The sequence below is a fragment of the Hyperoodon ampullatus genome (assembly GCF_949752795.1).
Source record: "Hyperoodon ampullatus genome assembly, chromosome: 2".
In the NCBI taxonomy this organism is placed as follows: Eukaryota; Metazoa; Chordata; class Mammalia; order Artiodactyla; family Ziphiidae; genus Hyperoodon; species Hyperoodon ampullatus.
The window spans coordinates 159,895,032-159,908,553 of record NC_136915.1 but is presented as its reverse complement, the minus strand read 5'-3'; the positions used below and the strand labels follow the sequence as shown (position 1 = coordinate 159,908,553).

Below are 13,522 nucleotides of genomic sequence, written 5' to 3'. Positions count from 1 at the left end.
AAGGCTTTTCATTCTCTTTCCACATTCAGAGTGAACACACAGAGTGAGTGTGGATGTGGAGTAGGCTACAGTCTTGGGTGTGGCTGCTGATTGCAGCCCACATTCTTTCCCTAAAATGCACATTGCTGCCAGAATGCTTGATGGGCTTGAATTCATCAGAGTGTCATCAAAACACAGATTCTGGTTTCTGAAACAGGTAATTTTCCCACCACTGCTTTGTTTTCCTTCCAGAGGCTTTTAATGTTCCCCCTTTCTTTCTTCCCTTTTCTGTAGCGTTCAATCATTTGTCTCCTGATCACCAAAACTCTGTGTCGAATGACAGCGTTTTGAGTCCAGGATTCAGTCAGACACACAAAAAGGGAATTTGTTAAGACTTATCCAGCTGACTGTTAGTGAGACAAAAGAGAGAAGGAAGCCGGTGCTGTCTGAGATCCGCAGAATCGCCACTCCCCATCCTTTTGGAATTGGGGCTCGGCTGAGTCTGGAACTGACCTCAGCACGGGTTAACCAAATTGGCAATAGTGTGAACTTCCTTTTAGTCCTCTTATATAGAGGGCAGGGACGTGGGAGTCAGACGGGAGTTCTTTGGTCTAAAAGCAATGAAAAGTTCAATGCAGCTACACAGCCAACATTGCAAGGGTAATGCTAGGGATCTTTGTTTTGGGTAACTGAGTCCATTGACCTCCCTAAGAGAGCAGTGGGACTGTACCGGCAAACAGAAAGCCTCTTTCGGTGGGGTGGGGGGTCTCTGCCTCTTTGCTGTATTCTCAACATTGTTTCCTTTGTTTTTCATTCATTAGGATTTAAGTCTTTAGGAGTAGGTGTAATGGCATTTCCATCTTCTTGACAGAGAGAGAGGGAGAGAGGTGTGTTCAGGACTGCCTGTCATACGGTGAATTTGAACAGAGGCAGCTGTTGTCATGGTGATGGCAGGTTGCATCCCACCACCATGGAAACCAAAATTAAAAAACTAATGTTAAGGCTGGAAGTCACATGATATATTTTTGTTTTGTTTTGTTTTAAAAAAAGAAAAGGGGTTTGGTTTTTCAATCTTTTTTTTTTTTTTTAAGACGAGTTGGGGCTTTTTTTTTTTTAAGACGAGAAAAATTCTAGTAAGGAAAGCAATGAGATAATGAAATGGGACAATACGAAGTATGCAGAGCCTTCCACCCCATTTTTCTGCTTGTTAACAGTGCGTTTCTGCTGCCATGGGTGTGGGAAAGGAAGGAGAGATCCAGGATGGATTTCCAGATTTGCCGCCGGAATTGTGTACTGATTCTTCTGTCACATGAGGAAGCACAGGGGTTTAGCCCTCCTGCCCTTCGGTGGCAACATGTGGTCCACCCTCTGTTGACGAGCCCGGGACAGAGCCTGGAAGCCTAAAAATAAGGACTGAGAAAAGAGATGGGAATGCAGTTGAGGGTGTGACTTGCCCCAGAGATGAGAGTGGTTCATACATTGATAAGTTTAGATGCTTAACATTGTTTTTCAGGAAATTGAAAAATTTATCTGTAGCCCCTCAGAACCCCACAGAATACAGTGTCTCTATTTATTCCCTTTTCTGGATGAGTCTTCTTTGGACGCACTGTCCTCCTAGGTCAGCCACGGGAGCAAGTTCAGAGAAGTCCAGGAGGAGCCCATCCAGGAGCATATTAGCCACTGGGCCGAAGCTCCCTTGGACCGTGGCTAACCTCTGAACCTGGCCTCACTGGGGCAGGGCTGCAAAGGCTTGCTGAGAGCTGTTAGAAAGCCCTCTTGGCTCAATCTTTTTATCTCATATTTCCTCCTACTGCATTCCACAATCTGGAGAAAAGGTGAAGCATCCTTCCAGGAAGGAGAGCTGGCCCCAGGCCTAACAGGGCTGGTTTTAATTTTTTTTTCAGTCTGTGAGGCATTGAAGAACTGTACATATGACGTGTGTGGAAAGGCTAGGAGACAGCTATTCCTGTGAGAATGTCAGCCTCTAGGGAGGGGTGCAGACGCTGCATGTGGAAACGATGGTGGTGGCTCTGGCCATGTCTGGGTTTTAGGCCTAAGTCTCATCTCTTCGCTATTACTGGTCCCTCCAGGGCAGATGTATTGTTCTCTGCAGCCCAGGCGGGGGGATATGATCTCACCAGCATGATCTCACTGCATTTCCATCAGGGTCTGTAGGAGCCAGAGCCGGACCTCTGTGGCGGTTCAACCCCTCCTGTCCTTAGCCCTGGCCTTGGGTGTGATGAATGGCCCTTCTAATCACTGGGCGAGATTGCATCAGAGCCATCAGCTTCATAAATCCTCCTCTGGGGACTGGTGTTTGGATGTGCTTTCCATATTCCCAGGAGGTTCTGGGCCAAATGTCTTTGCTTTCTTCCCGGAGGCCCATTACCATAATTTTCTTTTAAATCCTTTATTGCGGTGGGTCTCTTCAATGTCAGCCCATGGCTGCAGCCAACCAGCCCGCTTCCGGAGGCTGTGACCCCTAACTGATGCTTCCCCCAAAGCTTGGAGCCAGAGCAGTGCTTAAAGATTGATTTAGTAGGAGAATAAAAATGACTCTGCATTTGTTTAGCACCTTACAGTTTTCAAAGGGTTTTTAAAAAATTTTTATTTTATATTGGAATATAGTTGATTTACAATGTTGTGTTAGTTTCAGGTGTACAGCAAAGTAATTCGGTTATACATATACATGTGTCTATTCTTTTTCAGATTCTTTGCCATTATAGGTTATTACAGAGTATTGAGTAGAGTTTCCTGTGCTATACAGTAGGTCCTTGTTGATTATTTTATATATAGTAGTGTGTACGTATTCATGTATCATCTCAGACTTTGATCCTTTTGTTGCCCTCCTTTGGTTCTGGAGGAATGGGTGGCGGTGGTTTTCTCTGACTTGAATATCATGTTGGGGTGACTTTTGCATGGAGAGCTGTGGCTCTGGTCTCCATTGCCAAGGTACGTTTTCTCCATTGCATTCCACGTCTCGAGGAAGATTCTAATTCTTCTCATATTAAAAAGGCAGCACGAAGGTCTTGGATAGCTGGATTTCACTATTGTTCATATTTAAAATATCCCTTTGGTGTTGTGTTTGAGGGAATCACAGACTAGGCAGCACTCCTCACCCCGTGACTGTTTTTTTTTTTTTGTTTGTTTTTTTGCAGTACGCAGGCCTCTCACTGTTTTGGCCTCTCCCATTGCGGAGCACAGGCTCCGGACGCACAGGCTCAGAGGCCATGGCTCACGGGCCCAGCCGCTCTGCAGCATGTGGGACCTTCCCGGACCGGGGCACGAACCCGTGTCCCCTGTATCGGCAGGCAGACTCTCAACCACTGTGCCACCAGGGAAGCACCCCGTGACTGTTTTTGAGTCAACATTCCACTGGTTAGAATGACATTTCTGTGTAGGTGAGGGAGGAGTGGAAGGATGTGCACAACGCTGCCCAGGCTGTTCCATCTCTCTGAGACTCTTCCATCTCTTAGAATTAGACCTCCCCAAACAGGAGGCAGGGACGAACAGGAGGAAAGGAGACAGACCTGCCCGTAGGGGGTGTGCTCTCGGCCTGGGGTGAGGGGTGGTGATGGGTCCTGAGGCCTGCTGCCTCTCAGACTGTGCTGTTCTATACTCCCCAGGAGTTTACAGGAAGTGCCTAGGTGGCCACAGGCTGCCCCCCACAAAAGCACATTCTCCATTAGGCCAGGACTTGGAGAGAGGGCACAGCGTTCCATCTGACTGCCTGTCCCCGGTGGGCCCTCAGCCTTCTGAGCTCTTTCAGTCTCCCCCTTGGTATTCTAGCATCACAGCTCTGAGAGGAAGCAGCTGAGAGTATAAGGGTCTAAGATCAGCCTCCTGATGGTGTAGAGATGCATGTTTCCCTGGGGACACCCCAGATTTGCTGCTCGGGCCCTAAGTCCTTCCCAGTCCTGTACCTGCACATCAGTCCCTGTGAGGTGTGGATGGGGAAGCTCTGCTGGGTGAGCAAAGGGAGGGCTTAGCTCCCAGGCCAGTCCCCCGGGGCTCTGTTGACAGTCAGAGCCAGTGCCACCATGGTAGCCAGTTGCTAGCTGGTAGGGCAGTCCTCTCTCTCCCCTGCCCCAGCTTTCTGGGCTTCAGGAAGGAGAAGAACAAATAGCAGGTGTGCAGGCCAAGTCGTGCTGCTCAAATTAGCTGTGTTGCTAAGGAAACAAGTCAACCATTCGAAGGAAGGAGCATTGGGTAAAGGAGATAAATCGATAAGGGATCCTATTTTTATCATTTCCCTAATGACTGTCTTGAAGCTGCGAGATGGGAAAGGGAGTGTTGGAGTGACACAGGTCCTCATTAATGGGCTTAGAGCGAGAAAGGAGTGAAGGGGTATTTGGGGAGATTGCCAAGGAAGTTTATAAAATGAGGCCCCTAGCGAGCAGACAGCGAGACTGATGCAGAGAAGAGGCATCTTTGCAGGTTTCAGAGAATTTCCGTGGTCATTTCCTCATTCGGTCCAGTCCCTTTGTTCTCCTGCGTTTGATCCTCTCAGAAATCTTGTGCTGATTTCCATGACCCTCAGGTTGGCATGGGTTTTTGTGTTGGTTTGGTTTTTTCAGAATAGATATAGCTTTAATTGATTTTATAGTTATAAATGAATACATGCTCATTATAACACAGTGAGTAAAGGAGTAAAGAAGAAATCCTACTACCCCAAGAAAACTCATTATCCTTCTAGCAAGACAGATTTTTTTCCTTTGCTCGTAAAAAATTTTTTTTTTACATTAAAGGGGTCTGTTATGCATGCTGGTTTCTTTTTTTGAAGAGCTAATGTGTGTACACGGCATATAGCACACAAAGTTCAAATGGGTGTACTGTGTAGAGAAAGTATGGGTAGCTTTTGTAAGGATAGCTCCGGCTCTGGTTTTCCTGGGCTATTAGCCTATGAATTGATTGATTACTTTATTAATTAGTTAAAAACCAGTCATGGGGTGACCGCTGTGAGCTGGACACTGGGGTACAGAGGTCCCTGGGGCAAACAAAGCCTCTGCCCTCAGGCTCCCTCACTGTTCCATCAGCTCCATATAGTCAAAATCTCAAGCCACAAACGGTGCAGACACCAGGGAGAGAGAGTGTTCTCCAAAATGTGTTTGGTGTCAGGCACAGAATGTAATAGGAGTCTCTGAATTCCTAGGCAGAAGGCATCAGAATCCTGGACAGACTTCCATTCTGTTTCATGAAGGGCATTGTTCTCTGAGCCCTTGCAACACGGAGCTTCCTTTGACCTTTCCAAGCACATCTTTGCCTAGCCTGTGAGGTGCATCCTTGTGCCCTGTGGGCTGTTACTTGCAATCCAGGCTCTTCTTCTGGGAGATGTAGCAGAGCCCTTGGTAAGGCTCTTGAACTTCTGTTTCAGGGAGCGGTGCCCCTGAGTCAGATCCCAAGCTGGGGGCCCGAGCCAGGGGGAGTGACTACAGCCTGGTCTTCGTGACAGCTCCTCAGTGGAGCTACTGCTCACGGACGGGGATGCCTCCCTTTCATTCATGCCTGCGCTTAACACCGAGTGAGCTCCTACTGTGTGCCAGGAGCTCTGCTGAGAACCACCAGTGGAGAGGTGAACAAAACACTGTCCCTGCTTTCTAGGTACAGTTTCTTGGGGGAGATCAGTATGAGGGGAGATGATAAAATTGTACCATGCAGAGAGCTGTGGGGCACAGGGAGAAGCCTTTACAGACAAGGTGAATTTCACCTCCATCTTGATCTATGACCAGAAAGGAGGAGAAAGGCCATTGCAGGAGGAAGCAAAATCACTAAGATGTAAGTGCCCATTCTTTGTGCTTTCTTCAGAAAGGGAAGTGGACAAGAGGTTAAAGGAAAGGGCTGTAAGGGGGCGTGGCTAGGGCCTGGGCCGAGCTGGGTGTTCTCTCCTGCTCTCCTCTCCTAAAATTCCCCTCCCCCTCTTTCTTTCACCTAGTCACAGATACACAGAATTCCCATAGTTTCACCTTTACTTCTGCACCAAAATTTCACCTCAGATCCTTAATTGCCCCAGACATGAATTCATCCTGAGGTCGAGATGCTCTGTAATGCCTAAAGGGACATCCCTCTCCAGGGTATGTGCATTTGAAGTTTTCAAAATTTGCCACACGGCTTGTGGGATCTTAGTTCCCTGACCAGGAATCGAACCTGTGCCCCCTGCGGTGGAAGCGCAGAGTCCTAACCACTGGACTGCCAGGGAATTTCCTGAGGTTTTCAGAATTTCAAGCCAAAGGATCACTGCTCTGACTGGGTCCTTAGCCATCAGACTACAGGCAGAGGATTTGAGTCGGGAGGATGTGGGAACAGGGTCTTCTCAGAAACTGAATTACCAAGCCCTCACTTTTTTTTTTTTTTTTTTTTTTTTTTTTTTTTTGCGGTACGTGGCCCTCTCACTGTTGTGGCCTCTCCCGTTGCGGAGCACAGGCTCCGGACGCACAGGCCCAGCGGCCATGGCTCACAGGCCCAGCCGCTCCGCGGCATGTGGGATCTTCCCGGACCGGGGCATGAACCCGTGTCCCCTGCATCGGCAGGCGGACTCTCAACCACTGCGCCACCAGGGAAGCCCCCAAACCCTCACTTTTAGATTCTAGCCCCCGGGCCATAGGTGGTGCCATTTGTTGAGCCCTCATGAATTCTTGGCCATCCAGATACCTGTCTGGTCAAAGGAAGTCTGGCTCGTCAGCCTTTCTCCTGCACTGAGCGCCCGTCATGGTAATGGCCAAGGAGCTAGCCCTGTGTTCCCCAGAAGCCTCATCTGTCTGCACCTGGACATTCTGGGCTAGGTGAGCTTACCGGTCCTAGCAGGGAGCTGTATGCTTAGACTGTCTGGCCAGGAGGATGCAGGTGTGGAAGTGGGCATGAGGAATGGGGCGACAGAGGGGCTGCGGCAGCCCAAGTGGGCATTGCTGGGTGGAAAGCCTTGGAAATGCACAACCAACAGGAGCTGCCTTGCCTGAAGGTCAGGAACTAAGAGCTCCTTCACTTTTGTGTCTGTGCTTGTCCCTCGAAGGTGTTCAGGAGAAGAAACCTGTCCCCTCAGTAGATCAATGAGAGTGCGCGACATCTGCAGCTTGAATGTGAACATGCGTGTCCCCGGTCCTGCCTCCCAGGTCACGTGCTGGGCCCCTTGGACCCGCCGAGTAGCCTTCTGAACTTGTGTGGGGCCTTCCAGCTATGGCAAAGGGCTGGCCAAGCCTGATACTTTGTGAATATTTTTGTTAGAGACAAGGACAGGGCGTGAAGTGGGAGAGGCATTAATTTCACTCCTGTCAGAGCCGCCATCCTCGCATCCCCCGGATCCTTGGGGACTGGCCGTGAGCTCTGCCCTTTGTATCAGGGCTTCCCAGATGTGTTCCTAGGAACAGCATCCCCAGGAGAGATGCTCTGACAGAAGGGTTATATGGTGAAGAAGTTTGGGAGTGCTGTGTCCTGTTCCCAGCCCCCTTTTGGGGAGGGGGTGCATGCTGTGTTCAAGAGTATTAAAGGCTCCAAGCACCCTGCTGGGAGGAAACCTGCTCTCCTTGACCGAACCCAGGCTTTCCCTCATTTGTTTGATTGCAAGTTCCTGTAGCCCTAGTATCCCGTGGCCTGCATCTTAGAAACATGCCCCAAGTGCCCTTCACTTCTTTTGCCATTTGTCATTGGCTTGTTGTCATGTTCTTGGTTCCCTATCTGTACCGATTCCCTGGGGATGTTCTCAGGAAAGGGCATGGATTCCTGGGCCTCCACTTCTGCCACGTTCCCACCTTCATTTTACCATTCGGGTCTGGGGAATTCTGGGTGTCTGAACCAGGCCAGGGACAGGCTAGCCTATTCAGAGGGCTTATGGGACACCTGGTGTGGTCCTGGTCATCCTGCACTTGTTCAGAGCTCTGGATTAGAGCCCATGATGGGAAGGAGGAGAACTCCCCCTGTGATTGGTGGGCACTGGTATTCCTGGGTGAGCTGTGTGTGGGGACTTGTCACAAGAAAGTAGGCTTGTAAGTGCGGTGGACATCTCTGGTGTGTATTTGCTGGCACGTTTAGCTCTCGGGCCATGCTCGGTGCCCAGAAGGACGGAAGGAGGAAGAGTGGTGAGGTGTGATGAGACTTTTGCATGTGATGAGGCTTTGCATGTGATGAGGCTCCCCTCTGACTGAGAGGGTTTCAGCCAGCACAGTAGGGTATGGAGGCAGGAGGCTGGCTCTGAGGTCCTCTGAGCCCCATCCATTCAGTTTTCAGATCCGGTGGCTGGGTTCTAGAGGCCAGCAGAGCTGTCCCCAGGGTATGAGTCCCGTGTGAGTGTTGGGGTGTGTGGGAAGGGAGGATGGCCAGCTGCTGGAGAATGGGCTGTGACTCAGGGTTGCATGGGGGCAGGGGGCGGGGAGCGGTGCTGCTAAATGAGAATGAACAGTTCTGAAGGCTCGGACGCGGCCGGCCATCTCACCCCCTGCAGCCTCCCATTCCAGCACCAGGACTAGAGCAGCCGCTGGGGCAGCTCACATCTTGCACGTACCACCTCTGCCCTAACCCCTCTCAGAGATGCTGCGAGTGCTTCTTTGCCACTGATGTTCACTGACACGCATGTCCTGGAGGGGATGGGGAGGCATGGGGGCGTGTTTATGATTTGCCCTCCTTCTGTACTCCCTAGGGAGGGCTCTGGGCCCTACATCCTACACAACCAGCTTGAGTGTGTGGGGAGACAAGATCCCTTCCCTTCCCCCCACTTTATCAGACTTACTACTCATCTCTCCCGCCTGGATTCCAGAAGCTGCCAGATCCCAGGTTGCTCAGCAAGGCCAGTGGCAACAGCTCACTTCTGTTTGTCACAACCATAGTTATAGAATGAAATCCCACGTGCAGAGTGATCCTGGAGCCGGTGATTCCCTCTCTCTTTTCTAGAAGTCCCCCCCTCCGGCCTTCCCCTGGGCTTAACGGCACAACCTTTCTGCGGGAGTCAAGGATGCTGGCCCTAGAATCGTAGTCCTGTTTTTCAAAACGTCGCAGGGAGCCCACTCACCTGTCTTCAGAAAAATGCAACAGAAAACGAAGCCTGAATTCATTATCCATTCATTTGTAGTTTGATTCCTAGAGGCCCCGACTTCGCTGCCCTGAATGCAGACTAATGATTTGTCTGTCTGTTTCCTATAGGTGTAGATGCTTAGGAGAGAGAAAGGTGGGACAAAGCCAGTTTCTCCTGGCCCCATTATAGATTTTCCTGAATTGGGTATTAAAATAAAAGGGAGCTCATGGAGAGAATTGTTCCTTTTCCAAGGGCTCTTCTTCTGTTCATTCGAGCAGAGGTTCTAGAAGAGGGCACTACAGATGTGATTCCCTGAGGCAGCAACGAACAGCCACAGCTGGATCCTTGCTGAAGCATCATTATACAGTCCGGTGGTTTGAAGACTGAGAAGAACGGGGAGCCTGCAACAGCATCAGTGTTTCTTCTTCCCTTCGTCCCACTTCCCTTTTTAGTCCTGGTTAATTCCTGGATATGTCACTGAATTCACTAAGTATCTGGAGTGTCTACCATATGTCTAATATATTATTTATTGGCTACACTCTTTCTTTTCTTGAGAAGATACTTTGTGTTCAGAGCCTAATCAGAAATGGTTACAGTTCCACATGCTAAGGACCACCCACTGTCCTACCTGCCTGTTTGCTCATATCAGTCATGCAGACTGCACAGACACAGTGTGGGTTGATAAAGTTTGTGTGTTGATGTACACAGCCATCTTGGAGGCTGTGTCCCTCTCTCTTTGGTGAATGTGTTTCTTAACTCCTCCTTTCCCACGCCGTTTGAGTACATGATCTTGGCCACCATCATTGCCAACTGCATCGTCTTGGCCCTGGAGCAGCATCTTCCTGAGGATGACAAGACCCCAATGTCCCGCAGACTGGTAGGTGCCTCCTTCCTTCTCATCTTTCTTTCCCCCTGTTCTTCCTCTTGCCTGGTTCCCTTCTCCTTTGCTTCTTCACCTGGCTCCCTTCCCTTCTGTACAGTTCTGTGAGTTCGTTCTTTGCTGAGGGACAAGTTGGTAACAAGTCCCATTGGGATTCATAAAGACAAGAGGACTGACCTTTTAAATTCCTGCTCCCAGGAAGTTCTGTGTATACACTGCATGGAAGCCAGGCAAGAAGAAAGGGAGGACACGGGGCCCACACACACTTCTCTCCTCTTTCTGAGGGACTTTGGGAGTGAGAGGAAGAGGGAGAGTAAAGGAGAGAGCATGAAGGATGCTCAAAGCCTATGTGCATTCACTGTTCTGAACTTCCTAAACGTTTGTCCGTATTCTCTATAAAGCAATCATCCATGTGTCTAAAGTATTCCCTCTAAAGAGGGCAAACAAAATACCTAAAATCCAATTGTACGGGTTAGTGGCTCCAGCCTGATAATCCGTGGATGAGAAAGAACTCTTAAGCTTCCAACATAAGTGAAGGCCAGCAATGGGAAAGCTGACTCCTTCAAGGCAAAGCCAGCACGGTTGGTCATTGTCGTGGGAAGATGGCCGGCCCTGGGCATGAGACCCACATCCATCCATTTCTGCAGCTGGCTTCCCTTGCTCTTGTGCTCTCCGAGAGTCCCGCAGCACCCTCACCCGTACATGGGGCTGGCTCAGCGCAGACGTCCAGGTGTCCTATAGGAGAGAGGAAATGTCAGAGCAGAGAGGATAGCTAGCCAGGGTGTGCCTTGGCCCGTGTCTGATGAAGCACAGTCCTCTCTGACCAGCACCTCTGTTCTTCATCCCACAGGAGAAGACAGAACCGTATTTCATTGGGATCTTTTGCTTTGAAGCTGGGATCAAAATCGTAGCCCTGGGGTTCATCTTCCATAAGGGCTCGTACCTCCGCAATGGCTGGAATGTCATGGACTTCATCGTGGTCCTCAGTGGGTGAGTCCTCTTCCTGTCTCGTCTTTGCGTGTGGAGGAGCCTGTGGGGTACCGAAGCGGCTGGTGCGAGGAACCTGGGGGAGGGAAGGCAGAATTCGGTGGAGGAGGAAGTTCAAGGGTGAGATTCCCATGGGGCTGAGCCATAGATGAGCCACCTGCAGGGGAGTGCGAGGACTCTGGAGACGCACGTGGCATTCGGCAGAGGCCATGGACCCGAGGCCATGGACCCAAGTTCTGGCCGCTGCTGCTTCTGGTTTCCCATTCTGTGTTTGGCTAGGGATGCAGAGACGTTTCCAAGTGAGTCTTTTCACTAAAGCAAGTGGCTTGCCCTAGCCTGAGGGCGCCCCCCGCCCCCCGCAAAATGGGCCAGAAGATGCCATTAGGTGCAGTTTTCTTCTGGGGGTTGGAAAAGACTCGAAGTATATTTTCTGAACTGATAATTGAGACTCGTGTCCTGACAACAGAATTTTTTACGATTTACAGATTTATACGTATTTATTATATGAGGAGGTATAAAACTGAATCACACGAAAATGTCTGACATCGTATCCCTTTGAAAATTAACATAGTAATAATGCGTTGTGTCATAAGCAGCATATATGATGGCAGTACAGTTATATGAATATTCGATAGTTATTCTTTTGTAAATGAATATAGTATACCTATACTGGGGTTGATCCAGCACTGTTGACAGCATATGCGATGGACCTTGGGACTGGTGATGATGGGCATTGCCTCCCTGGGCTTCTGTGGCTTCTTGTGTGTCTTTGTATCAGGTTGCTCTTGGTACCTGCAGGGGAGGGGAGCAGTCCAGGCCAGGTGGATCCTGTGTGGGTGTGGCAGCAAGGGGTGTGGCATGGAAATTCCCTTACTCGGCTGCCCAGTTGTTCAAACCTGTGAGGACAAGATGAGAGTGGAGTAGAAAAGTGAGGAGTGGGGAGATATGAGCTACCATTATGATTGACCAAAGGCAGAGGGGAGCAAAGAGGACCTTCCCCCCACACACCCAGGGAATAGCCAGAGGAGTGGGCGTAGGTAGAATCTGACAAGAGTGAGTTTGAGACTATTTGCATCTCTTCATTACGTCTTCTGCAATAGACAGAATCCTCATATGTTTAACCTTCATGTCAATTGTGATTAAGTGAAGGGGAAAAAGTTGAAGGGGTAATTGACTAGAATGTATAAATGGAAGCTCACAAGCATCGAACCCTTTAATATAGGGAACTGATAAGTAGATGGAGATGACTCTTTATGTTTAAAAATGTCTGTTGCTTTACAAAAGGATTTTCTGAAGGTTATTTTTCTAAAAGAAAATTCTACTACTGCATTTAAAATGTGATTTAGTGTATAAAGATACACCTTCTGCATAGTGTTTCAGAAGTACATGGTCAAAGACTGCAGTACACCTGGATGATGTTTTATGGGGTTTTCTCCCCAGCTTAATTGAAGTACGATTGAAAAATAAAAACTGAATATATTTCAGTTGTACAGTGTGACGATTTGATATATGTATACACTGTAAAATGATTACTGCAATCAAGCTAATTAACATATCCATCACCTCTCATAGTTACTTTTTTTGTTATTTTTTGGTGGTGAGAACACTTGACATCTACACTTTTAGCAAATTTCAAGTGTGTTATACATTATTATTTACTATAGTCACCATGGTGAATACTAGGTCTCCAGAACTTATTCATCTGTAGCTGAAAGTTTGTACTCTTTGATCAATATCTTCCCTTTTCCCCTACTCCCAGCCCCTGGTAACCACCATTCCTTCCTCTGTTATTATGACTTCGGCTTCTAAAAAAGTTAGACCTCATATATAATTCAGATCATGCAGCATTTGTCTTTCTCTGTTTCACTTCACATAATATCCTTCATGTTCATCCATGTTGTTGCAAATGGCAGGATTTACTTCTTTTCAAAGGCTGAATAATATTCCTCTGTGTGTGTGTGTACCTGTATCACGGTTTCTTTATCCATTCACTCATCGATGGAAATTTAGGTTGTGTCCATATCTGGCTATTGTGAATAATGCTGCAATGGACATGGGATTGTAGATATCTCTTCAAGATAATGATTTCATTGTCTTGGATATATATCCAGAAGTGAAATTGCTGGATTATATGGTAGTTCTATTTTTAATTCTTTTGAGGAAGTTCCATACAGTTTTCCATAGTGGCTGTGCCAATTTACATTTCCCCCAACAATGCGCAAGGGTTCCTTTTTCTCCACATCATCACCGACAATTGTTATCTTTTGACTTTTGCTAATAACTGGGTGATGTTTTAAATGTCCCTAAAATAAATAATATATACTGTACAGGTAATCCCCAACTTATGATGGTTTGACTTATGATTTTTTGACTTTCCGATGATGTGAAAGCAATGCGCATTCAGTAGAAACTGTACTTCGAATTTTGAATTTTGATCTCTTCCTGGGCTAGTGATAGGCAGTATGATACTTTCTTGTGATGCTAAGCAGCAGCAACTACAGCTCCCAGTCAGCCCTGAGGTCACGAGGATAAACAGCCGATACACTGACAACCATTGTGTACCCAAACAACCATTGCGTTTTTCACTTTCAGTATAGTATTCAATAAATAACATGAGATATTCAACACTTTATTAAAAAATAGGCTTTGTGTTAGATGATTTTGCCTAACTGTAGGCT

The 13,522-nt window shown here is 48.1% G+C and overlaps 1 protein-coding gene across 3 annotated transcripts in view; it reads left to right on the top strand.

Annotated features, from left to right (window-relative positions):
* Window positions 1-13,522, top strand: part of CACNA1E (calcium voltage-gated channel subunit alpha1 E) — a gene marked incomplete at both ends in the record, with an annotated part of 301,265 nt that overhangs the window by 18,533 nt on the left and 269,210 nt on the right. For all 3 annotated transcript variants that reach the window (XM_079696521.1, XM_079696523.1, XM_079696522.1), the window contains 2 exons: window positions 9,749-9,854; window positions 10,708-10,847. In XM_079696521.1, coding sequence (XP_079552647.1) covers window positions 9,749-9,854; window positions 10,708-10,847 — 246 coding nt within the window. The remainder of the gene's footprint in view (window positions 1-9,748; window positions 9,855-10,707; window positions 10,848-13,522) is intronic.